At 45.7% G+C, this 25,381-nt stretch overlaps 1 protein-coding gene across 1 annotated transcript in view; it reads right to left on the bottom strand.

The window, feature by feature from the left end:
- LOC139257083 (protein mono-ADP-ribosyltransferase PARP14-like) overlaps nt 1-25,381 on the bottom strand; it is a 187,617-nt gene that overhangs the window by 23,827 nt on the left and 138,409 nt on the right. Inside the window, exons 21-24 of the mRNA XM_070874389.1 lie at nt 23,624-23,800; nt 19,514-19,693; nt 16,599-17,186; nt 1,936-2,081 (exon numbers count right to left, since the gene is read on the bottom strand). Of these exons, the coding sequence (XP_070730490.1) occupies nt 1,936-2,081; nt 16,599-17,186; nt 19,514-19,693; nt 23,624-23,800 (1,091 nt within the window). The remainder of the gene's footprint in view (nt 1-1,935; nt 2,082-16,598; nt 17,187-19,513; nt 19,694-23,623; nt 23,801-25,381) is intronic.

Raw genomic sequence — 25,381 nt, 5'->3', positions numbered from 1 at the left:
TGTTGGAAAGTGTGAGGTCATGCACTTTGGCAGAAAAAAATCAAAGAGCAAGTTATTATTTAAATAGAGAAAGATTGTAAAGTGCCGCAGTACAGCAAGACCTGGGGATACTTGTGCATGAAACACAAAAGGATAGTATGCAGGTACAGCAAGTGATCAGGAAGGCCAATGGTATCTTGGCCTTTATTACTCTTATAAACCAACCCCCTTGCAGTAAAGGACAGCATACCATTTGCTTCTCTGATTGATTGCTGTACCTGCATGTTAGCTTTCTGCAATTCTTGCACGAGGACACGCAAATCTCTCCAAACACCAACATTTAAAAGTTTCTCACCATTTGAAAATGTTTTTCAATTCATCTTACCAAAGTGAATAACCTCACATTTCCCTACATTGTACTCCATCTACCACCTTACTGCCCACTCACTTAGTTTACCTATACCCCTTTGCAGACTCTTTGTGCCCTCCTCACAGCCTACTGTCCCACCTAACTTTGTCTCACTGGACATTAAAAAAAAAAGATTACAAAAGCAAAGTACTGTAGATGCTGGAATCTGAAATAAAAACAGAAAATGCTGGAAATACTCAGCAGGTCAGGCAGCATCTGTGGAAAGAGAAACAGAGTTAACATTTCAGGTCAATGACCCTTCGTCAGAACTGGAAAAAGTTAGAGATGTAACAGGTTTGTAAGCAAGTTTAGGGGCAGGGAAAAAGGGGGGTGGGGGGAGTGAAGAACCAAAAGGAAGGTCCGTGATAGGATGGAAAGCAGAAGATATTAAGAGACAAAAGGGATGATGGTGCAAGGCAAAAGGAGATGGTAATGGGACAAGTTACGAAACAAAAGATGAGTTTAGATAGGCTATAAATGGAAATGGCAGAATCATGAACAGCTGCCGTGGGAAATAGAAAAAGAACAGAAAAAAAGAAAAAGAAATAGAGGCAGAGGTTATGGTTTGAAATTGTTGCACTCGATGTTGAGTCCATAAGGCTGTTGAGTGCCTAAAGAAAAGATGAGCTGTTCCTCGAGCTTGAGCTGAGCTTCATTGGAACAGTGTAAAGAGGCCAAGGACAGAGAGATCAGAGTGGGAATGGAGTGGAGAATTAAAGTGACAGGCGGAAGCTCGGGGTCACGCTTACGGACTGAATGGAAGTGTTCTTCAAAGTGGTCACCCAATCTGCGTTTGGTCTCCCCAATGTAGAGGAGACCACATCATGAGCAGAAAATACAGTATACTAAATTGGTAAATGTGGAGCAATGTGATCGGGGCCCAGGAGAGGCGTGAGTTCGGGGCCCAGGGGCAGCACGGGCCAGCCAACACTGTGATATGTGTGCACACTAGGTCCGTGCAGCAGAGCTGGTCTCCAGTCATCTTGGTTAATCCTTGTCACTGGACCAAGACCTAGCTCTGTCAAGCCCGTGTAGTGGCTGGTGTGCAATGGCCACCACATGTTAAAAAAATCCACGCACAGGCATCTTCCACCCTTCAATATGCAGTTCAGGACCTGGAATATTAGGTCCTTCATTGAAACACCTGTGAACTCATCCCTTTTTGGCGTGGAAGCGAGTCATCCTCGCTTCGAGAGACTGCCTAAGAAGAAGAATAATACTAAATTGAAAGAAGAAAATCGCTGTTTCACCTGGAAAGAGTGTTTGGGGCCCTGGACAGTGAGAAGGGAGCAGGTAAAAGGGTGGGTATTGCAGCTCCTGCACTGGTACTGTGGGAAGGGGAGGGGTGCTGGGATGATTGAGGAATGGACCAGGGTGTCACAGAGGGAGCAGTCCCTTCGGAATGCTGAAAATCCTTAACAACCGCCATACACGGGTCTAATTTACCAGCCCTAATCTTTAGTAGGGGTCTTAATAATTTGCATTGCAGGATAAAGGTCAGTAAAAAGGAATAACATATGAAATCAAATTTTATTGAACATGCGTACCTCGATTATGTCAACAAAGACGTTCTGGCAAGATAGCCTGAATTTCTTTGCTACTTTATTGAATTCTGGTGTATCTCTCTGAAGAGGAACTATCACAACTTCTTTTTTTTTCATGTTAGTCCAAGTTGCTGGGAGGTCAAGTGTCGCTGGAACATAAAATAGATGAAAATATCATAACAAAGCACATTCCAACTAAAGCTAACTTAAAAGTTTTGCTTTTCATTTATAAATGACCTGTCTTTGCCAATCAGTTCAAAGTAGACACCTGCTTGACTCTCGTCAACAAGTAGCACTGATCCCTGGATACTCCTCCCCCTCACCCACCCAATATCACTCGTCTAACAAGTACTCACCATTTCTCTTCCTTCAGCTAATTTATTATCCATAACTAGGTTTTGTTGTTCCCCAGATTTTTGGAGCCATTTGAATTTAATGGCTGCGGGCCTGGTTCTCCAGAGTTCGGGAAACCCAGCAGTTAAAGGGGGTTGGGAGCTGCCAGATCCAGTAGCTAAGTAAAAAAAGATTTACAAGAATGGTTCCAGGGATGAGGAACTTCAGTTACGTGGATAGACTGGAGAAGCTGGGGTTGTTCACCTCAGAGCAGAGAAGGTTGAGAGGATATTTGATAGAGGTGTTCAAAATCATGAGGGGTCTGGAGAGAGTAGATAGAGAGAAACTGTTCCCATTGGCAGAAGGGTCGAGAACCAGAGGACACAGATTTAAGGTGATTGGCAGAAGAACCAAAGGCGACATGAGAAAAAACTTTTTTACACAGTGAGTGGTTAGGATCTGGAATTTACTGCCTGAAAAGGTGGTGGAGGCAGAGTCAATCGCGGCTTTCAAAAAGGAATTGAATAAGAACCTGAAGCAAAAAAAAATTGCCGGGCTATGGGAAAGTGTGGGAGAGTGGGACTAGCTGAAGTGCTCTTGCAGAGAGCCGGCACCGGCTCGATGGGCCGAATGGCCTCCTGTGCTGTAACCATTCTATGATTCTATGGGCTAAAAATGAGTTATCAACCATTTTGAGGGGCTGATATCGTCTGGTCGATAATTTCAATGCCTGCTGATAATTAGCGCTGGCAACTGTAAACTTCAGTTTTAGCACCCCAAGAGGGAGGCAGAGCGCTAAATCAAACGGTGCACATTTCTCTTAGGGCGCTACAATCGGCAAACGGGGTGCTAACGTCAGAACGCTAATCAGGTTCAGACGCTCCATATCAGACATACTGGCGCCAGCTCGTTCTCAACAGAATACAATAAAGTAGCAGAGACTCTCATCATTGCAGGCTGTGCAGTGGTCGGACAAGGGGCATCATGGCAGAGCAGAGGCCTCGTCAGAGAGCACACCAGTTCACTGAGGGTGCCTTGGAGGCTTTAGTAGAGGCAGTGGAGAGGCGACGGACTGCCATGCTCCCAGACACTGGCAGGAAGCCACTGCCCAATGTGTTTAGGCGCCTTTGGAAGGGGATGGCGCAGCATGTGTCTGCTCGAAGCGTTGTGGGTAGAAGTGCCACGAAATGCCAAAAGAAATTTAACGACCTCACTGGGTTGGTCAGGGTGAGTACATGTTTCAAAATCCGTTACATGCCACAATGTCAACCCCATTGTTTGCACACATTGTATGAGCCGCCACGTCCCAGCACTCACCCACCAACTGTGCCCACCTAATGAAAGTCACATCCACATCTCATGCCTTGCATACATTACCAGCTGTTATGGTAAGCACATCTGATAAACACATAGCTGCACACTCACTTAAACACTTTCTTTTTTCTTCCAGACCAAGCTTGCTCATAACCGACGTCAGCAGCTGGAGAAAAGAGGAGGTCCAACGGACGAGAGACCCCTTTCTGACCTGGAGGAGCCCGTGGCTGCCAAAATTGTGGTGCAGGTTGTGGGCATGGTGGCAGTGGGAGAGGCCGACCCCCCTAGGGACAATAATGGTATTTTCATCAGCTCTCCCTCTTCTCTCATACCACTTCCCCTCTCACACCACAAGCCTTTCCTATTTTCCATCTAAATATTCTGTCTCCATTCCTTGCTCCCTTCCTGCCCCCTCCCCTCAACTTAACCACACTCCTGTGCCTTTATTCTTTCAGAAAATCAGCCACCTGCACAGGAACCTGTGCCTCAGCCTCCAGCTGGAAGCGACGACGGAGAGGAGCATGAAGGGGACGACACAGCATCACTGCCTGTCGCCACACAAGAAGCTGGCTCGGACAGTGGGACGACAATGTCGCTGGAGAAGGCCATGTTATAGGGGAGTGATGATGGTGAGGCTCTGGGACCCAGTGTCATGCAGCAACACCAGGGGGAAAGGGCAGCTCGGGGGCCATCTCCCTGGAGGTTGGGTTCGCGTGCGAGTTCTGCTCAGCAGGACTCAGATGAGGACCTTGATGTGGAGGCCTTGGCCAGACGGTTAATGGCAATGCACAGCAAGCTTCTGGGTGCAATAGCAAGGGTGCCCGAGAGCATGGATGCACTTGCTATGAGTTTGGAAGAGTCCATCTCAAGCATTATACTTATCTCAGAGCACACCTTCAAGCCCATCCCTGGCAGTTTGCAAAGGATGGTGAACTCGCAAACAAACTGTGGGGACCCAGACCTCATGCCGCATGTCATGGGTGAGGTGGCTGCAGCTATTGCAGCACAGGCTGTAATGTAGTACTGTAATGGAGTCAGTGCTTCGTGGCATGCAAGCTCAGTCTAATCTCATGCAGACTCAGATTGATGCCACACCAGCGCTATCATCTCTGGGTTCCTATCAGTCCAACGCGGATCTCACGGTACTGAAGCAGGCCAGCAATCTGTGCTCCAGCAGATTGCTCCGGATGCTGAGGCTCTGCCCCGGGGGAGTGACAGTATGATGGTCTAAACGCTCAGGATGACAGCATTCCGGCTCCCACCATTGCCACTTCACCATTGCACCTGCCTCTGCCTGCACCCCAGCCATCCGAGATTGCTGCCACCCATGCTAAGGTGGTGCAGACTGCAGCCGGGCCTTCCAGGCCCAGAGCTGGTCGAGGGAGTCCTGCTTGGCCATCTGCAGTCTCCGGATTGCAGACGGGGCAGCCTTCAACCAGTCTTGTTGCAGCCACTGGGGCCCAATTAAGGAGGAGCAGTAGGGTTGGGATGGGGGAAAGGCGAAGGGGAGGGTAAGAAAAAAAGGGCAAATAAGACACAGTTTCCTAGTTAATAGGGTTTTTTGTACATCGTTACTTGAGCAGTTTGTACATATATTGTTGTTGCTGGTTGTGTGGTCTTATGTTTCAAAGGGGAGGGATGATTGTAAATATATTGCTGCTGCTGTTAGTGGGTAGCTGTGGATGACGGGAGATAGTTGCGGTTGAACTGAAATTGTTGATTTGAATTTTCCATTTTGATCATGTTTCTCATTGAATCTTTGGATGGTGATAGGGGCTACAATCTGCAAATAGTGAGGTGTTAGTGATTTGCAATCACCATGTGAGTGATTATTTATTGGAACCAATGTCTTATGAGGCGCTCACGCCCGGCCCTTGCAGAAGCAAGATTGGCAAGCTCCCTCCTCTGTTGCTGCTGTTCCTCCTCCTCCTCTTCATCATCATCCACTGCCAACTGCTCCTCCTCTCTCTCTTCCTCCTCCTGAAGTGGACCTGCAATCTTTGGTGGCAATGGCTGGGCCCTCTGAATGGCCAGGTGGTGCAGCATGCACCACACAATGATGAAAAGGGAGACTCGATCAGGGAAGTACTGCAGAGTTCCTCCAGAGTGGTCAAGGCAGTGGAACCATTGTTTTAGCACCCTGATAGTCTGCTTGATCACGTTCCTGGTGGCGGCATGGCTCTCATTATTTGCGTGCTGATGAGGGGTGTCGGGGTTGCGGAGGGGTGTCATCAGCCAGGTGGCGAGTGGATAACCCTTGTCCCCAAGCAGCCAGCCGCAAGCTTCATGTGGTGGTTCAAATAGTGCTGCAACAGTGGTCTGTCACAGGTGAATGCATCATGGCTGCTGTCAGGATAGCGGGCATTGATGGTGAGGATGAGCTGCCTGTGGTCGCACACCAACTGAACGTTCAGAGGGTGGTAGACTTTGCAGTTACAGAACACCTCTGCATTCTGATGAGGTGCCCGCAATGCCACGTGGGTGCAGTGAGTGGTGCCCTGAACCATGGAGAAGCCCGCTATCCTTGCAAAGCCACATGAGCGCTCCACTTGTTTCTCCCTGGTTATGTTGAATGAGATGTACTCCCTTCTCCTACAGTACAGAGCATTTGTTATCTCCTGGATGCAGCAATGGATGGCAAATGTGCAATTTTTGCAATATCCCCTGCTATAGCCTGGAAGGAGCCACTAGTGTAGACATTAAGAGCTACTGTGACCTTAACTGCCACTGAGAGAGAACCCCTGGTCCGGATCTGAGGCTAGAGGTCTGGTTGCAGGAGGTGGCAGAGTTCTGTGACCACCTCCTTCCTGAAGCGAAGCCTTCTCACGCACTGTTCCTCTGAGAGATTAATGTAGAAGTGCTCCCGGAAAACCCGGGAAGGTAAGGCTTCCTGTTGCGATGTCTATGGGTTCTCCTCATGCCTCTGTCCAGATCTGGCATTATCTGTCTCTGCAGCTGCTAACTCTGAAGTACCTGCCACAAGGCAAGGTAGAGTGCCAGCACAGCTCCATAAATGATAGAACAGACCAGCTGTAAATCTTCACTGAAAAGCAACTGAAGATACTATAACAGCTGCAACAAAGCAAGAGCTAGAAATTTTGATAGCCGACGAGCTAGCAGTGAATCTGACCTCCCAGTGATCCGATTGTTGATCTCTTTAAATATCACCATGAGAGCATCAATCCCAGCTCGAATGCCAATTTTTTCTGGCATTATTAACACCAAGTGATAAATGAGAGGAACTGAACGAAGTTTGCGTCCGGGGCGCTAAAGGGGTGTTGCACACTCATTGATGTGGCGCTGCATGGTCCGGCATTGCTTCCTAGCACAACCGCCAAAATCCTAATGAAATTCCCGGGCGGCGCTAAAATTGCCGCACCCGGGTGATAAGTCATTAGCGCACCGTTAGCGCCATGCCTGGGCACTAACAGGTTGCGCTAACGTAATGAATCTTTAACCCTATGACTCTAAGTACTTTTTAGAGCATCTCTTGTGGGCCAGGAGAAGCAGGGTTCCCCCGGCCCCTCAAGGAAATCTTCTGCCATGATCTACCCAGCCACCGTCCCTCCCCTCCGTGATCAGCCTCCCTTCCTGCAATCTTCAGACTCCCCGCGATTTATCCCTCTCTCCCTTCTTGCTACCGTGCTTCAAATCCCCCACCATTATTCTCTCATTTAGTTCCTTCTCTCCCTAAAGCGTTGACTAATGCCAGAGTACAATTCCACAGGGTCAGGCAGCTCTCCACCTTCTCCAGTGATTATTCTTTATGTGTCAGTAGGTTGTTCAACGATGAACAGCATTGTCATGTATGTACATGCTGCTTGTAGTCACCAAATGGTGTCACTGAGCAGCACGCATGCTCTGGTAGAAAAGGCCAGCCATTTTGACTAAGCAAACAAAAGTTCTTGTATTCTCATCACCATTTTGACGACGAGAATACAAGAACATTTGTTTGCAAAATGAGCACGATTGGATTTTTAGAGCGATTTGTGGAGGGAGAAGATTGGGCAGACTTTGTGAGCCATTTGAACCAGTACTTTGTGGCCAACAAAGTGAAGGGAGTTGACAATGCAGATCGGCACCGGACCGTGTTCCTCACTGTGTGTGGTTCAAAGATCTACGGTCTGATAAAGAACCTACACATGCCTAGTGATCCAACAGAGAAAACGTACGAGGAGTTGTGCACATTGGTACAGGAGCACCTCGAGCCAGACGACGGCATCATCGTCTCGAGATACAAGTTTTATAGACACGTTCGATCGGAGGGCCAGAGCATGGCGGAATTCGTTGCCAACCTGAGACGTCTAGCGGCACCATGCAAGTTCAGGACGGTGTTGGCGGGACTTCTTTGTTATCGGTATCAACCACGAGGTGATCCTGTGCAAACTTCTGGCGGTGGAGGAATTGGATTTAAAAAGGGTCATCCACCTCGCTCATTCATGTATGACGACGGACAGGAGTTTAAAGCAAATATCGGTGAAGAACCGAACCTCGGCAAGTACTGTAAATGCGATTGATTCAGTGTTCGGCAGAGTAGCACATGCCAGGGCCTATCCAGCTGCGTTTGTGAATGATTTGCCATTCGGCAGAGCTGCACGTGGCAGGGCCTATCCGGCTGCGTTCGCGAAACCTGTGGCAGCCCAAAGTCCGTTAGTGGGAATGTATCCGACTTCTCCATGTTGGCGTTGTGGGGGAAATCATTGGCACCAGCAGAGCCGATTTAAGCAATATAGTTGCAAAGGCTGTCTGAGATTGGGGCATCTCCAGCGCAAGTGTCCGCAGATGAACAAGCGAGTTGCGACACACCACGTGGAGGATGAGAGTCAGACTAGCGTGGATCCGGATATGCAATCCAAGATGCCATAGGAGGAAGTGTATGGACTGTACTCTTTTATAACCAAGAGTCAACCAATTTTGATTAATGTGAAGTTTAACGGGATACTGGTATCGATGAAACTGGACACAGGGGCAAATCAATTGATCATGAACGAGAGGGCATTTAATAAGCTGTGGGATACTAAGACTGTGAGGCCCAGGCTGAGCCCTGTTAATGCCAAGCTGCGCACATACACCAAAGAACTGATAAAGGTGATTGGCAGTGCACAAACTAATGTGTCGTATAACGGTGCGGTTCGCGAGTTACCGCTGTGGATTGTTCCAGGCAATGGCCCAATGCTGCTCGGCAGGTGCTGTTTGGAGAAAATCGGATGCAACTGGAACGACATAAAGATCTTGTCATCGGAGGAAAATGCATGTGCCCAAGTATTGAGCAAGTTCCCCTTGCTGTTCGAACCAGGTATCGGCAACTTCCCGGGAGTCAAGGTGCAAATCCACGTGGACTCAGATGCAAGAACCGTCCATTTAAAGCTCCGGCAGTGCCGTATATGATGAGGGAGAAGGTTGAAATTGAACTGGACAGACTCCAGCGTGAAGGGATCATATCACCAGTCGAATTTAATGAATGGGCCAGCCCCATTGTTCCTGTGCTGAAATGTGATGGCACAGTCAGAATCTTTGGAGCCTACAAGGCCACGATCAACAGGATTTCAAAACAAGATCAGTACCCGTTACCGAAAGTTGATGACTTGTTTACGACGCTAGCCAGAGGGAAGTCGTTCACAAAACTGGACTTGATGTCGGCCTATATGACGCAGGAGTTGGTCGAGACATTGAAGAGACTTACGTGCATTAGCACGCACAAAGGACTGTTTATTTACCACAGGTGCCTGTTTGGAATTCGCTCGGCTGCAGCAATAATCCAGAGGAATATGGAAAGACTACCGAAGTCCGTTCCCAGAACCGTCGTGTTCGAAGATGACATCCTGATCACCGGTCGTGACTCCAAGGAACATCTGAACAACCTGGAAGAGGTTCTACTGCGTTTGGACAGAGTGGGACTCAGACTTAAATGCTCGAAGTGCGTCTTCATGGCACCTGAGCTCGAATTCCTCGGGAGGAAAATCGCCACTGATGGCATCAGACCTTCTGACGTGAAAACCAAAGCCATCAAGAATGCACCCAAGCCGCAGAACGTGACGGAGCTGCGTTCATTCCTGGGTCAACTCAACTACTTTGGTAGCTTCCTACCTAAATTGAGCACCTTATTTGAACCACTGCACATGCTATTGAGAAAAGGCAACAAGTGGGTGTGGGCCGCATTGCAAGACAGAGCTTTCGAGAAAGTCACCAATCTGTTTTGCTCAAACAAGCTGCTGCTACATTATGACCCACGTAACCGTTTAGTTTTGGCCTGTGACGCATCGTCATATGGAATTGGTTGCGTGTTAGAACAAGCCAATGAGTTGGGGAAACTTCAACCTATCGCGCATGCACCCAAAAGTTTGTCTAAAGCAGAAAAAGCCTACAGTATGGTAGAAAAAGCTTTAGTGTGTGTGTATGGTCCTTGAAATAACAGTGTAAAATGGCCCCTGGTGCTTCACAGGAGAATTATCACATAGAATTTGACACCGAGCTACATAAGGAGGTATTAAGAAAGGTGACCAAAAACTGTCAAAATGTACATTTTAAAGAGGACCTTAAAGGAGGAGGGAGAGGTTTAGGGAGAGAATTCTGGAGCTTAGGGCCGAGGCAGCTGAAGGCATGGCTGCCAATGGTGGTGTGATTAAAATCGTAGAGGGAAGTTCGTAGAGGGAAGTGACCGGGGCCCAGGAGAGGTGTGAGTTTGGGGCTCAGAAGAGGCGAGGGCCCAGGGGCAGCATGGGCTAACCCACACTGCGATATGTGTGCGCACTAGGTCCATGCGGCAGAGCTGGTCTCCAATCGTCTTGGGTAATCCTTGCCACTGTACCAAGACCTAGCTCTGTCAAGCCCGTGTGGTGGCTGGTGTGCAACGGCCATCACACGATAAAAAAATCCACACACAGGCATCTTCCACCCTTCAAGATGTAGTTCTGGATCAGGAATATGAGGTCCTTCATTGAAACATCTTTGAACTCATCCCTTTTTGGCGTGGAAGCAAGTCATCCTCGTTTCGAGGGACTGCCTATGATGATGATGATGATGACGGTGTTAAAAAGATGCATCAATACCTGTTCGGTCTGAGGTTTGAATTGGAGACCGATCACAAGCCGTTTATTTCGTTGTTTTCCGAGAGCAAAGGTATCAATACCAACGCTTCATCCCACATCCAAAGGTGGGCGCTGACATTATCTGCCTATGATTATGTCATTCGCCACAGATCTGGCACAGAGAATTGTGCCGGTGCTTTGAGCCGGTTGCTGTTGCCCACACCGGAGGTAGAAACACCACAACCGGCAGATTTAATGTTAATCATGGATGCGTTTGAGAGTGAAGGTACCCCTGTCACGGCTCAACAAGTTAAGATCTGGACCAGCCAGGACCCGATATTATCGGTGGTAAAGGGTTGCATCTTCAAAAGGGATTGGTTTGCCATACCTAAGCAAATGTGTGAGGAGGCAAACCCGTACATTCGTCGCAAGGACGAACTGTCTATTCAAGCAGATTGCATATTGTGGGGCAATCAAGTTGTAATGCCTAAGAAAGGGAGAGAGAAGTTTGTGCGTGAGTTACACAGCACACATCCTAGTTTAGTGATGATGAAGGTCATGGCCAGGTCCCATGCATGGTGGCCAGGAATTGATTCTGAGCTGGAAGCATGCGTGCATCAGTGCAACACCTGCATGCAGCTCAGCAAAGCACCAGCGGAATCGCGGTTGAGTCTGTGTTCATGGCCATCCAAACCTTGGTCCAGGATCCATATAGATTTTGAAGGTCCCTTCCCGGGCAAGATGTTTTTAGTGGTGGTGGATGCTTATTCGAAGTGGATAGAATGCATAATCATGTCATCCAGTATGTCCACGGCAACCACAGAGACTCTCAATGTCATGTTCGCAATACATGGTCTGCCTGACATAGTGATGAGTGACAATGGGTCGCGCTTCACCAGTCAGGAGTTTCAGGAGTTCGTAAAACTTAACGGCATAAAACATGTAAGGTCAGCACTGTTCAAGCCTGCATCCAACGGGCAAGCAGAACGTGCAGTACAAATTATCAAGCAAAGCATGAGGAGAGTAACCCAAGGGTCACTGCAGACTCGCTTGTCTTGCATACTGCTGAGTTACAGGACAAGACCCCACACACTGACAGGGGTCTCGCCTGCTGAACTCATGATGAAAAGAGGTCTTCAGACCAAGTTATCTCTTGTACACCCAGATTTAAGTAATCATGTTGAATACAGAAGACAGAATCAACAAGGGTAGCACGCTCGCGCAGTTGTGTCACGTGAGATTTCTGTTAATGATCCTGTATATGTGTTGAATTATGGTCAGGGTCCCAAATAGATCGCTGGTACAGTCATGGCCAAGGAGGGCAACAAAGTATTTGTTATTAAGCTCAAGAATGGGCAAACGTGCAGGAAACACATGGATCAAACAAAGCTGAGGCACACAGACGAGCCAGAGCAGTTGGAAAAACCGTCAACGACCAACCAACCTACCAGCAGCCTTCAGTGGACTCAAGGGTCATCAGTGAAACCGGAATTTCCATCACGGACTTGTTCAATGCAATTCCTGACATGGCCACTGCCACCCCCAACTAGTCAGCCATCCAGCCACCAGCCAAACAGACTCCGCACATTCACACAAGGCCAGAATCGAACTGGGACGGTCAACCTGGGAGCGTAAAGCACCGGACCATCTCAACCTGTGAAAGACTATGATGAGATCTCAGAGGAGGGTATTGTCATGTATTTACATGCTATTTGTAGCCACCAGATGGTGTCACTGTTGGAGACCACTGAGCAGCACACACATGGTGCTGCTCTGGTATAAAAGGCCAGTCATTTTGTGAATCAGGCCTTTTGGGCCTAAATAAAGCAGAGGCAAGGTTGTACCTTGCTTAGTTAAACAATACTCAGTTTGAACCGTTATTGCATTCATAAACAAGCATTATAGCAATACCTGATCTAATCCTCATCCAAAGTTCACATGCCATTATTTTCTATCCAGGATCACTTGATAGCGATCAGGGTAGGCATACAGGGACCCCCCTGCTCTTTAACCAAACTGACCATGAACCCAGAATTTGGATGGGTCTTTGCTGGGGCAGACTGTTGTTCGCACCACACTTCCAGCAGTACAGCAGCCAAACCAGGTTTTCTAGGTTCTATATTCAGACATAGAAACATAGAAAATAGATGCAGGAGTATGCCATTCGGCCCTTCGAGCCAGCACCACCATTCAATAAGATCATGGCTGATCATTCACCTCAGTACCCCTTTCCTGCTTTCTCTCCATACCCCTTGATCCCTTTAGCCATAAGGGCCACATCTAACTCCCTCTTGAATATATCCAATGAACTGGCATCAACAACTCTCTGCGGTAGGGAATTCCACAGGTTAACAACTCCCTGAGTGAAGAAGTTTCTCCTCATCTCAGTCCTAAATGGCTTACCCCTTATCCTTAGACTGTGTCCCCTGGTTCTGGACTTCCCCAACATCGGGAACATTCGTCCTGCATCTAATCTGTCTAGTCCCTATGTTTCTGTGAGATCCCCTGTCATCCTTCTAAACTCCAGTGAATAAAGGCCCAGTCAATCTAGTCTCTCCTCATTGTCAGTCCTGCCATCCCAGGAATCAGTCTGGTGAACCTTCGCTGCACTCCCTCAAGAGCAAGAATGTCCTTCCTCAGATTAGGAGACCAAAACTGAACACAATATTCCAGGTGAGACCTCACCAAGGCCCTGTACAACTGCAGTAAGACCTCCCTGCTCCTATACTCAATACCCCTAGCTATGAAGGCCAACATACCATTTGCCTTCTTCATCGCCTGCTGTACCTGCATGCCAACTTTCAATGACTGATGTACCATGACACCCAGGTCTCGTTGCACTTCCCCTTTTCCTAATCTGTTGCCATTCAGATAATATTCTGCCTTTGTATTTTTGCCCCCAAAGTGGATAACCTCACATTTATCCACATTATACTGCCATGCATTGCCCACTCACCTAACCTGTCCAAGTCCCCCTGCAGCCTCTTAGCATCCTCCTCACAGCTCACACCGCCACCCAGTTTAGTGTCATCTGCAAACTTGGAGATATTACACTCAATTCCTTCATCCAAATCATTGATGTATATTGTAAAGAGCTGGGGTCCTAGCACTGAGCCCTAGGGCACTCCACTAGTCACTGCCTGCCATTCTGAAAAGGACCCGTTTATCCCGACTCTCTGCTTCCTGTCTGCCAACCAGTTCTCTATCCACGTCAGTATATTACCCGCAATACCATGTGCTTTGATTTTGCACACCAATCCCTTGTGTAGGACCTTGTCAAAAGCCTTTTGAAAGTCCAAATACACCATATCCACTGGTTCTCCCTTGTCCACTCTACTAGTTACATCCTCAATAAATTCCAGAAGATTTGTCAAGCATGATTTCCCTTTCATAAATCCATGCTGACTTGGACCAATCCTATCACTGCTTTCCAAATGCGCTGTTATTTCATCGTTAATAATTGATTCCAACATTTTTCACACTACTGATGTCAGGCTAATCAGTCTGTAATTACCCGTTTTCTCTCTCCCTCCTTTCTTAAAAAGTGGTGTTACATTAGCTACCTTCCAGTCCATAGGAACTGATCCAGAATCGATAGACTGTTGGAAAATTATCACCAATGCATCCACTATTTCTAAGGCCACTTCCTTAAGTACTCTGGGATGCAGACTATCAGGCCCCGGGGATTTATTGGCCTTCAATCCCATCAATTTCTCTAACACAATTTCCCGCCTAATAAGGATATCCTTCAGTTCCTCCTTCTCACTTGACTCTCGGTCCCCGAGTACTTCCGGAAGGTTATTTGTATCTTCCTTCGTGAAGACAGAACCAAAGTATTTGTTCAACTGGTCTGCCATTTCTTTGTTCCCCATTATAAATTAACCTGAATCTGACTGCAATGGACCTACATTTGTCTTCATTAATCTTTTTCTCTTCACATATCTATAAAAGCTTTTGCAATCAGTTTTTATGTTCCCGGCAAGCTTCCTCTCCTGCTCTATTTCCCCCCTCCTAATTAAACCCTTTGTCCTCCTCTGCTGAATTCTAAATTTCTCCCAGTCCTCAGGTTTGCTGCTTTTTCTGGCCAATTTATATGCCTCTTCCTTGTATTTAACACGATCCTTAATTTCCCTTGTTAGCCACGGTTGAGCCACCTTCCCCGTTTTATTTTTACTCCAGACAGGGATGTACAATTGTTGAAGTTCATCTATGTGATCTTTAAATGTTTGCCATTGCCTATCCATCGTCAACCCTTTAAGTATTATTTGCCAGTCTATTCTAGCCAATTCACATCTCATACCATCGAAGTTACCTTTCCTTAAGTTCAGGACCCTAGTCTCTGAATTAACTGTGTCACTCTCCATCTTAATAAAGAATTCTATCATATTATGGTCACTCTTCCCCAAGGGGCCTCGCACAACAAGATTGCTAATTAGTCCTTTCTCATTACACATCACCCAGTCTAGAATGGCCAGCCCTCTAATTGGTTCCTCGACATATTGGTCCAGCAAACCATCCCTAATACACTCCAGGAAATCCTCCTCCACCGTATTGCTACCAGTTTGGTTAGCCCAATCTATATGTAGATTAAAGTCGCCCATGATAACTGCTGTACCTCTATTGCACGCATCCCTAATTTATTGTTTGATGCTGTCCCCAACCTCACTGCTACTGTTTGGTGGTCTGTACACAACTTCCACTAGCGCTTTCTGCCCTTTGGTATTCCGTAGCTCCACCCATACCGATTCCACATCATCCAAGCTAATGTCCTTCCTTACTATTGCGTTAATTTTCTCTTTAACTAGCAACGCCACCCCACCTGCTTTTCCTTTCTGTCTATCCTTCCTGACTGTTGAATACCCCTGGATGTTGAGTTCCCAGCCTTGGTCACCCTGGAGCCATGTCTCTGTGATGCCAATTACATCATATCCGTTAACAGCTATCTGCAGTTAATTCGTCCACCTTATTACGGATACTCCTTGCATTGAGGCACAGAGCCTTCAGGCTTGTCTTTTTAACACACTTTGCCCTTTTAGAATTTTGCTGCAATGTGGCCCTTTTTGATTTTTGCCTTGGGTTTCTCTGCCCTCCACTTTTACTTTTCTTCTTTCTATCTTTTGCTTCTGCCCCCATTTTACTTCCCTCTGTCTCCCTGCACAGGTTCCCGTCCCTCTACCATATTAGTTTAACCCCTTCCCATGGTTAAGAAGGCATATGGAATACTTGCCTTTGTTTGCCAAGGCATAGAATACAAGAGCAGGAAGGTTATGCTTGAACTGTATAAAACACTAGTTAGTCCACAGCTAGAGTACTGTGCAGTTCTGGTCAGCACATTACAAGAAAGATGTGATTGCACTAGAGAGGTTATAGAGGAGATTTACGAGGACTGGAACATTTTAACTACGAGAAAAAATGGGATAGGCTGGGGTAGTTTACTTTGGAACAGAGTAGGCTGAGCAGAGACCTTATTGACGTGTATAAAATTATGAGGGGCATAGATAGAGTGGATAGGAAGGACCTATCTCCCTTAGCAGAGAGGTCAACAACTGGGGGCATACATTTAAAGTAATTGGTAGGACTTTTGGAGGGGATTTGAGGGGAGTCATTTTCACCCAGAGGGTGGTGGTGGTCTGGAACTCACTGCCTGAAAGGGTGGTAGAGGCAGAAAACCTCACCACATTTAAAATGGATGTGCACTTGAAGTGTCGTAACCTACAAGGCGATGGACCAAGAGCTGGAAAGTGGGATTAGGCTGGATAGCTCTTTGTTGGCCGGCATGGACATGATGGGCCAAAATGGCCTCCTTTCTTGCTGTAAATTTCTAAAAAATTCTATCTGATGCTCAAAAAGGGGAACATGAGATTATTCAATGTACAATCTAAGTAAAAATTAACTAAGAATCTAAAAGTTATTTAAGGACCTTCAGTATGATGTGCAACTTAGGTTCTCTGTGTAATTCTTTCAGCAAGATTAACTTTTGTTTTGACATACCTCCGTCAAGAAGCCTTCTGTTAATATTCACTACATTTCCTTGTGAATCTTTTTCTTGCATTTTCTCAAATATAATCGTGTGGGTTTTCCCATTTTTCACACAAACTAAGGTTTTCTTTTTATCTTGGTAAGCTTTCTCAAGGTCGCAGTTTACAGACTGATCATAAGACTGAAATATTTCATTATTCACAAACTCCCACTGGACAAATGTCTTCATCCGAGCCTCTTCCTGCTTTCTATCCTCTCTCTCTTTCGCAATCTGAAGCATAGGAGTCAGTTTTAAAATTGATTCCAGAACATCGTCAGTATTTCCATCTATTATTATTTTCTTCTGATGGATTTCAACTTTCAGTTGCTGTTTTTCACAGAGATCTGCGATTTGTTGCCTTTGGTCGTTTGACAAACAAGCTGCATATTTATCGTCGATTACTTTTCTTTTACAGTTTTCTTTAATTAGATCTTCAACATCCTTCTGAGTCTGAGCAATGGTACTCTTTGTCATGCCATATACCTCAACTATGCCAATCAAACACTTTGCTGCCTTCAGAGTGATTGGACAAACAGGTTTCACTGGGACTGTTGGTCGTGCTGAAAAAGAAATTACATTTATATCACATGTACCTATATAATATATAAATAATCTTTTGTTGAATTTTCCTGTTTCCCACCCACACAGTACGGGGGACCCGGGAGACAGCGGGAAACCCGGAAGTTCAGGTAGCTCGCCGAGGCTAAGGCTGTCTCGTTGCTGCCACCAGGAATCCCCAGCCTCGGGATCCCCGGCCGCCTGCAATAAAACCTGCAAAGCAGGTTAACGTAGAGGCGTCAGACCTCATTATCATATGTAAATTGTCAACCCGCCTCCTGGCAGCGGGTTTTCAGCCCACCACCACTTCGCCCCCACCCCCCATCCCACCCGAGTGAAAGGTGAAAGTGGGTTGGGGTTGGGTTTTACATTTTTACAACTTTAACTTCACCATGCCTCCAACACACCCGTTCTTACCTGTGAAAATTCCAGCCCTTATGTCTGTGCACACTTCCCGGCAACTTTTTCCATTGTGGAGAAAGGAATTTATAATGGAAATATAACAATAAGGTCAGAATATATGACTTTAAAATGAGGACGCCCTGGTCCAATGATCCCCTGCCCACTAACACCGCTTCTCCTGAACATTACACTTGATCTCGCCTCCTGAGGAGGGTGAATTTCCCTGGTGGTTCTCCTGCTCGTCGACCATAATCTTGGCACCTGCAGAAACCCTCGGAAAAAGACGCACATGCCTTTTACACCATCTGGGATTTCTGCGGCACTTCTGTCCAAGTTATGAGCTGGAGAATTGCCATGGAAATTCATCCCCTGCATGTAGGAGAGATTAGTTTTTATTAAATAGAAACTGCTTAAGACTTTTCTGTGCCTTGCTACCTCAATTACTTAAATATCAGGAGTCTCTATTATTGTAATATTAATGTTAATCATAAAAATAAATATATTCAAATCAACCTTGGTTGAAAATAAAGAGATCTAGAATTTTTTGAGGATGTAACCAGTAGAGTGGACAAGGGAGAACCAGTGGATGTGGTGTATTTGGACTTTCAAAAGGCTTTTGACAAGGTCCCACACAAGAGATTGGTGTGCAAAATCAAAGCACATGGTATTGCGGGTAATGTACTGACGTGGATAGAGAACTGGTTGGCAGACAGGAAACAGAGAGTCGGGATAAATGGGTCCTTTTCAGAAAGACAGTCAGTGACGAGTGGGGTGCCGCAGGGCTCAGTGCTGGGTCCCCAGCTATTTACAATATACATCAATGATTTAGATGAAGGAATTGAGTGTAATATCTCCAAGTTTGCAGATGACACTAAGCTGGGTGGTGGTGTGAGCAGTGAGGAGGATGCAGCAGGCGGTGAAGAAGGCAAATGGCATGTTGGCTTTCATAGTTTGGGGATTTGAGTATAGGAGCAGGGAGGTCTTACTGCAGTTGTACAGGGCCTTGGTGAGGCCTCACCTGGAATATTGTGTTCAGTTTTGGTCTCCTAATCTGAGGAAGGACATTCTTGCTATTGAGGGAGTGCAGCGAAGGTTCACCAGACTGATTCCCGGGATGGCTGGACTGACATCGACTGGGCCTGTATTCACTGGAGTTTCGAAGAACAAGAGGGGATCTCATAGAAAGATATAAAATTCTGATGGGACTGGACAGGTTAGATGCAGGAAGTACGTTCCCAATGTTGGGGAAGTCTAGAACCAGGGGTCACAGTCTAAGAATAAGGGATAAGCCATTTAGGACTGAGATGAGGAGAAACTTCTTCACTCAGAGAGTTGTTAACCTGTGGAATTCTCTACCGCAGAGAGTTGTTGATGCCAGTTCGTTGGATATATTCAAGAGGGAGTTGGATATGGCCCTTACGGCTAAAGGGATCAAGGGATATGGAGAGAAAGCAGGAAAGGGGTACTGTGGTGAATGATCAGCCATGATCTTATTGAATGGTGGTGATGACTCGAAGGGCCGAATGGCCTACTTCTGCACTTATTTTCTATGTTTGGGGGGGAAATTATGTCAATGCCAGGTGGATTGTGACATCAGTGAGTGTGGTTCTATAAAGGTTAATCAAGTACACCCCCAAAGAATTATCCCAACCTCCCTCCAACTCAGGTGAAATTGCAGCAAATGCAGAATTGTTAAAATACCTGTAGACAGATTCACTACTGACAATAATCAACCATGAGGTGACAAGACTGGTTAATATAGCAAATGAGAATGTTATACTGGCCCCATGGGGTCGCTCCCTCTGAGATTGTGGCACATTGTGGGGCAATGGTGGATGAAGCTGACTTGCGACAGCTTGGTGCTAACAGTGTAAAATTGGGGTAATTCCTGAAATTGTTTGCAACATTATGGCAATTAGTTCCTCACCAGCAGACTGCGAAATGTTGAAACGCTGCACCAAAGACTGGCAAAACTGATCCATCATCAGTGGGTCGAACAAAATAATCCTTATCACAGACAGTGAAGGTTGAGTGAAGTCTACCACATAATCACTTATTGCATCCAGCAGTGCATTTACAATATGACTGGGCTTCAGTTCTCCATGCCCTAAACAAAAGGCAGCAGATTTGTGCGATTAAATTCAGTGCAATGAGAAAGTTCAACAAAACCAAAGGCTGTAAGTTAATCAAACTATTAACATCCTCGACTCTGTTGTTTTGCTATCAATTATTTCTATTGCATTTGTATTTTCAATTTTCTCCCCTCCTCATCTTAAGGTATTGCATCTTTGATGGGGTACAGTTCCACAGGCAGCGGATAACCTGCAACAAATTAATATTAGTAAAGAAAATGTACTGGAGAAATTAATGGGACTTAAGATTGACAATTCCCCTGGACTTGATGGCCTCCAACCTAAGGGTTTAAAAAAGAGGTAGCTACAGAGATAGTGGTTTTGAATTCCCTAGATTCGAGAACAATCCCCTTGGATTGGAAGGTAGCAAATGTAAACGTGCTGCCAAGAAAAAATGGAGAAAGAAAACAGGGAACTATAGGCCAGTTAACCTGCCAACAGTACTAGAAAAATGAGAGAAACTATTATTAACGACGTGGTAACAGGGCACTTAGAAAATCATAATATGATTTGGCAGAGTTAACACATACTTATGAAAGGGAAATTGTGTGTTAACAAATCTGTTCCGAGTTTTTATTGAGGTAAACAATATTCCCTCTTATTTTTTTTGGCGGGGGTTGGAGGGGTGGCCCCTTCAAGGGGCTGCATGGGCCTTTCACAGTTTTGTGCAGAAACTTCACATTGAAAAAAACGGTCCCGGGCTGTGACGGACTGGCAGAGAAGCCCGCAGCTGCCCACCTTATAGGGAACATTGGTTGTAACTAGTACGATAGATAAGTGGGTACCAGTGGATGTTGTGTATTTGGATTTTAAAAAGGCATTCGATAAGATGCCACACAAGAGGTTATTACACAAATTTAGGACTCATGCAATTGGCTTGGATTGAGGATTGGTTAATTGACAGAAAACAGACTCAGTTATTTACAATCATATCAATTACTTAGAAGTGTAATGTATCCAAGTTTGCTGACGAGGAAGATACATATAAATTGGCTAGAAAAAGCAACAAACCTGAGGACTGGGAGAAATTTATAATTCAACAGAGGAGGAATAAGGTTTTAATTAAGAGGGGGAAAATAGAGTACGAGAGGAAGCTTGCAGGGAATGTAAAAACTGACTGCAAAAGCTTCTATAAATATGTGAAGAGAAAAAGATTAGTGAAGACAAACGTAGGTCCCTTGCAGTCGGATTCAGGTGAATTTATAATGGGGAACAGAGAAATGGTAGACCAATTGAACAAATACTTTGGTTCTGTCTTCATGAAGACGCAAATAACCTTCCGAATGTATTAGGGGACAGTGGGTCTAGTGAGAAGGAGGAACTGAAGGATATCCTTATTAGGCTGGAAATTGTGTTCGAGAAATTGATGGGATTGAAGGCCGATAAATCCCCGGGGCCTGATAGTCTGCATCCCAGAGTAGTTAAGGAAATGGCCCTAGAAATAGTGGATGTATTGGTGATCATTTTCCAACAGTCTATCGACTCTGGATCAGTTCCTATGGACTAGAGGGTAGCTAATGTAACACCACTTTTTAAAAAAGGAGGGAGGGAAAACAGTTAATTATAGACTGGTTAGTCTGACATCAGTAGTGAGGAAAATGTTCGAATCAATCATTAAGGATTTGGAAAGCAGTGACAGGATCGGACCAAGTCAGCATGGATTTATGAAAGGGAAATCATGCTTGACGAATCTTCTGGAATTTTTTGAGGATGTAACTAGCAGAGTGGACAAGGTAGAACCAGTGGATGTGGTGTGTTTGGAATTTCAAAAGGCTTTTGACAAGGTCCCGCACAAGAGATTGATGTGCAAAATCAAAGCACATGGTATTGGGGGTAATGTACTGACGTGGATAGATATCTCGTTGGCAGACAGGAAGCAGAGAGTCGGAATAAACGGGTCCTTTTCAGAATGGCAGGCAGTGACTAGTGGAGTGCCGCAGGGCTCAGTGCAGGGACCCCAACTCTTTACAATATACATTAATGATTTAGATGAAGGAATTGAGTGTAATATCTCCAAGTTTGCGGATGACACTAAACTGGGTGGTGATGTGAGCTGTGAGGAGGACACTAAGAGGCTGCAGGGTGACTTGGACAGGTTAGGTGAGTGGGCAAATGCATGGCAGATGCAGTATAATGTGGATAAATGTGAGGTTATCCATTTTGGGGGCAAAAACACAAAGGCAGAATATTATCTGAATGGCGGCAGATTAGGAGATGCAATGAGACCTGGGTGTCATGGTTCATCAGTCACTGAAAGTGGGCATGCAGGTACAGCAGGCGGTGAACAAGGCAAATGGTATGTTGGCCTCCATAGCTAGGGGATTTGAGTATAGGAGCAGGGAAGTCTTACTGCAGTTGTACAGGACCTTAGTGAGGCCTCACCTGGAATATTGTGTTCAGTTTTGGTCTCCTAATCTGAGGAAGGACGTTCTTGCTATTGAGGGAGTGCAGTGAAGGTTCAGCAGACTGATTCCAGGGATGGCAGGACTGTGATATGAGGAGAGACTGGATCAACTGGGCCTTTATTCACTGGAGTTTAGAAGGATGAGAGGGGATCTCATAGAAACATATAAGATTCTGACGGGACTGGACAGGTTAGATGCAGGAAGAATGTTCCCGATGTTGGGGAAGTCCAGAACCAGGGTACATAGTCTTAGGATAAGGGGTAGGCCATTTAGGACTGAGATGAGGAGAAACTTCTTCACTCAGAGAGTTGTTAACCTGTGGAATTCCCTGCCGCAGAGAGTTGTTGATGCCAGTTCATTGGATATATTCAAGAGGGAGTTAGATATGGCCCTTACGGCTAAGGGGATCAAGGGGTATGGAGAGAAAGCAGGAAAGGGGTACTGAGGGAATGATCAGCCATGATCTTATTGAATGGCAGTGCATGCTCGAAGGGCCGAATGGCCTATTCCTGCACCCATTTTCTATGTTTCTATGTTTCTATGATACAAAGTAAGGTGAGAAAGAAAGCTGTGAGGAGGATGCATAGTGGTTGCAAAGGGATATCGACAGTTTAAGTGGGTGGGCAAGAACATGGCAGATGGAATATAATGTGGAGCAGTGTGAAGTTATCCACTTTGGCAGGAAAAATATATAAGCAGAGTGTTCTTTAAATGGTGAAAGACTGAGAAATGTTGGTATTCAGAGTGTCCTGGACATCCTTGTACACGAATCACAGAAAGTTAACATACAGCAAGCAATTAGAAAAAAAAATGGTATGTTAGCCTTTATTACAAAGGGATTGGAGTTTAAGAGTAAAAAAGTCTTACTACAATTATATAGAGCCTTGGCGATACCATACCTGGAGTACTGAGTACAATTTTGATCTCCTTACCTAAGGAAGGATATACTTGCCTAAGAGGGAGTGCAACGAAGGTTTACCAGACTGATTCCTGGGATGAGTGGATTATCCTATGAGGAGAGATGGAGTAGACTAGGCCTATATACCTAGAGTTTAGAAGAACATATAAAATTGTTTACGGGCTTGACAGAATAGATGCTGGGAGGATAGGTGGGGAATCTAGAACTAGAGGTACACAGTCTCAGAATAAACGCATGGTCATTTTGAACTGAATTGAGGAGAAATGAGTTCACTCAGAGGATTGTGAATCTTTGGAATTCTCTACCCCAGAGACCAGTCGTTATGTATATTCAAGACAGAAATTGATAGATTTGTGGATAATAAATGAAATTGTGATATGAAGATAGTGCAGGAAGGTGGAGTTGAGGTAGAAGATCAGCTATGATCTTATTGAATGGCGGAGCTGGCTCGGAGGGCCCAGCAGCGTACTTCTGCTCCTATTTCTTATGTTCTTATATTGTTATGTTATATATTTTTCTATAACACATACGTTTGTACAAAGGTAATTGACAAGCCACATGCATTTTGTACTGAAACCTACCTGCTCCCATTGCTGGAAAAGACACAGAACTTATTTTTAGGTTTTCACATTCCTTCAGAATCTTGCCAAAGGATGCTTTTATATTTTTCGCTTCAGACCACTTAACCAAATGTAGAATATATTTTACTCGAAGATTTCCTGCCATTGTGGTTACAACACTGCCACTGTTTTGGGTTCCTATAGCGGAAAAAAGAGAAGTCCGGCTTAACTCAAAACTCATTTGTTCCATTGTCATCAATTCAATAACTCGTTGGTAGCACTTGGTTAAGCTCACTCTGGAAATTCAAAAGCTGCTGAATGTTTCTCTTAAAGGGACGTGTCATCCACAACCTCACAAGGTCACAAGCTAATTATGGGTGAGGAAGGACATTCGGTCCATCTAAATCTATCCAGAATAACCCCAAAGTATCCCCATTCAAGCATCCAATTGTTTCTGAACTAATTTGAGGGTTTTTGCCTTCACCACTCTATCTGGCAGTCTATTCCATGTTGATCACTCTTTGTGTGAAAGAGAATTTTCTGATATAGTCCTAAATTTAGCTTAGAAAAGTTTGAATCTGCCTTCCTTTATTCTACTGTTTCAATTTAATTTTAAGTAGTATTCCAGAATTACCATTTCGATTCTCTTAACTTTCTTATGTATGGGCTCCTCCTTTGCAGGCATCACAACTCAGACCTTTGACACTTGAAATTAGCCACCAACTCTTGAATGTCTCTCTTGTGCTTTAACAACAGAACTGGACTCAAGGAGCCGTCTGACGAGAGCAGTGTACAGCTTGATCATGACTTCCTCTAACTGGTACTCTGTTGGCTTTGTTGACTGCTGATCTGCATTGGTTGGACATGTTTAGCATAGAAATCCTAAGAGTCCTAGGATTAGAAATTTGTTAGAGCTAAGGAATAGATGGTGTCGGTAGAAAAGCTGGAGAATTAGCTCTGGGTGCCAATGCTTTAGACTGCACGCAAAATTCGTGCTCACTGCTCAATAAAATGGTTGGAGTCCTAAATCAAAAGGGCGAAATTCAGTAGGGGTGGTAATTTTTTACTCAGAGAAATTTTAGCACCAAGAGAGATGGGTTGCCAAATTGTGGCAAATTGGGCGTTTTTGCCCCAGGAGTGAGGGGGGCGTGGTGGGGGGGCGGGGGAGCGGGTGGAGGCGGTAAATGAGGTACTAATGGTCTCAGCTGGGCACTGCAGGGGCGCTATTCACAGCCATTTCAGTTGAATTCCATTCATCAATCAGCTTTCAATCCTTAATTCCAGCTCCATCTGGCTCTTACAGGGGTGATCATTTGAACCTACTGTTGCTCGTTTTCAGCATTGCTGAAGTCAATCACTCATCTCTGGAGATCAGGAAAGAACTGAAATGGCTGCTGGACATCCCCCTTCAAGGGGGAGGGCCACCAGATTTAGCAATGTGGTTCTGGAGGCATTGGTGGGGGCACTTGAGACCAGGAGCGACTCCCTATTCCCTGCCTCAGGTAGGCGGCCATCACTGCAGGTTTTCTGTACCATGTGGCAAGAGGTGGCCTGGGAGGTGTCAGCCAGCACTGAGTTGCAAAGAAGCCTCACCCAGTGCTGCAAGAAAACGACCTATGTCGGGTGATGAAGTGAGTACAAGCTTCCACACCTCCTCTGTAACAGCCTCTCAATCTCTGTCTGCGCACACTGTGCAAACCATTACTTCCACTCAACCACCAAACACCTGCAGGTACTCACACTCACATCCTCATCTCACACCTGGCCTACATTCACAGC

The sequence above is a fragment of the Pristiophorus japonicus genome, chromosome 3, assembly GCF_044704955.1.
Source record: "Pristiophorus japonicus isolate sPriJap1 chromosome 3, sPriJap1.hap1, whole genome shotgun sequence".
NCBI classification, from domain to species: domain Eukaryota; kingdom Metazoa; phylum Chordata; class Chondrichthyes; family Pristiophoridae; genus Pristiophorus; species Pristiophorus japonicus.
The sequence above is the reverse complement of the archived record's forward strand: the minus strand, read 5'-3'. Positions and strand labels throughout refer to the sequence as shown.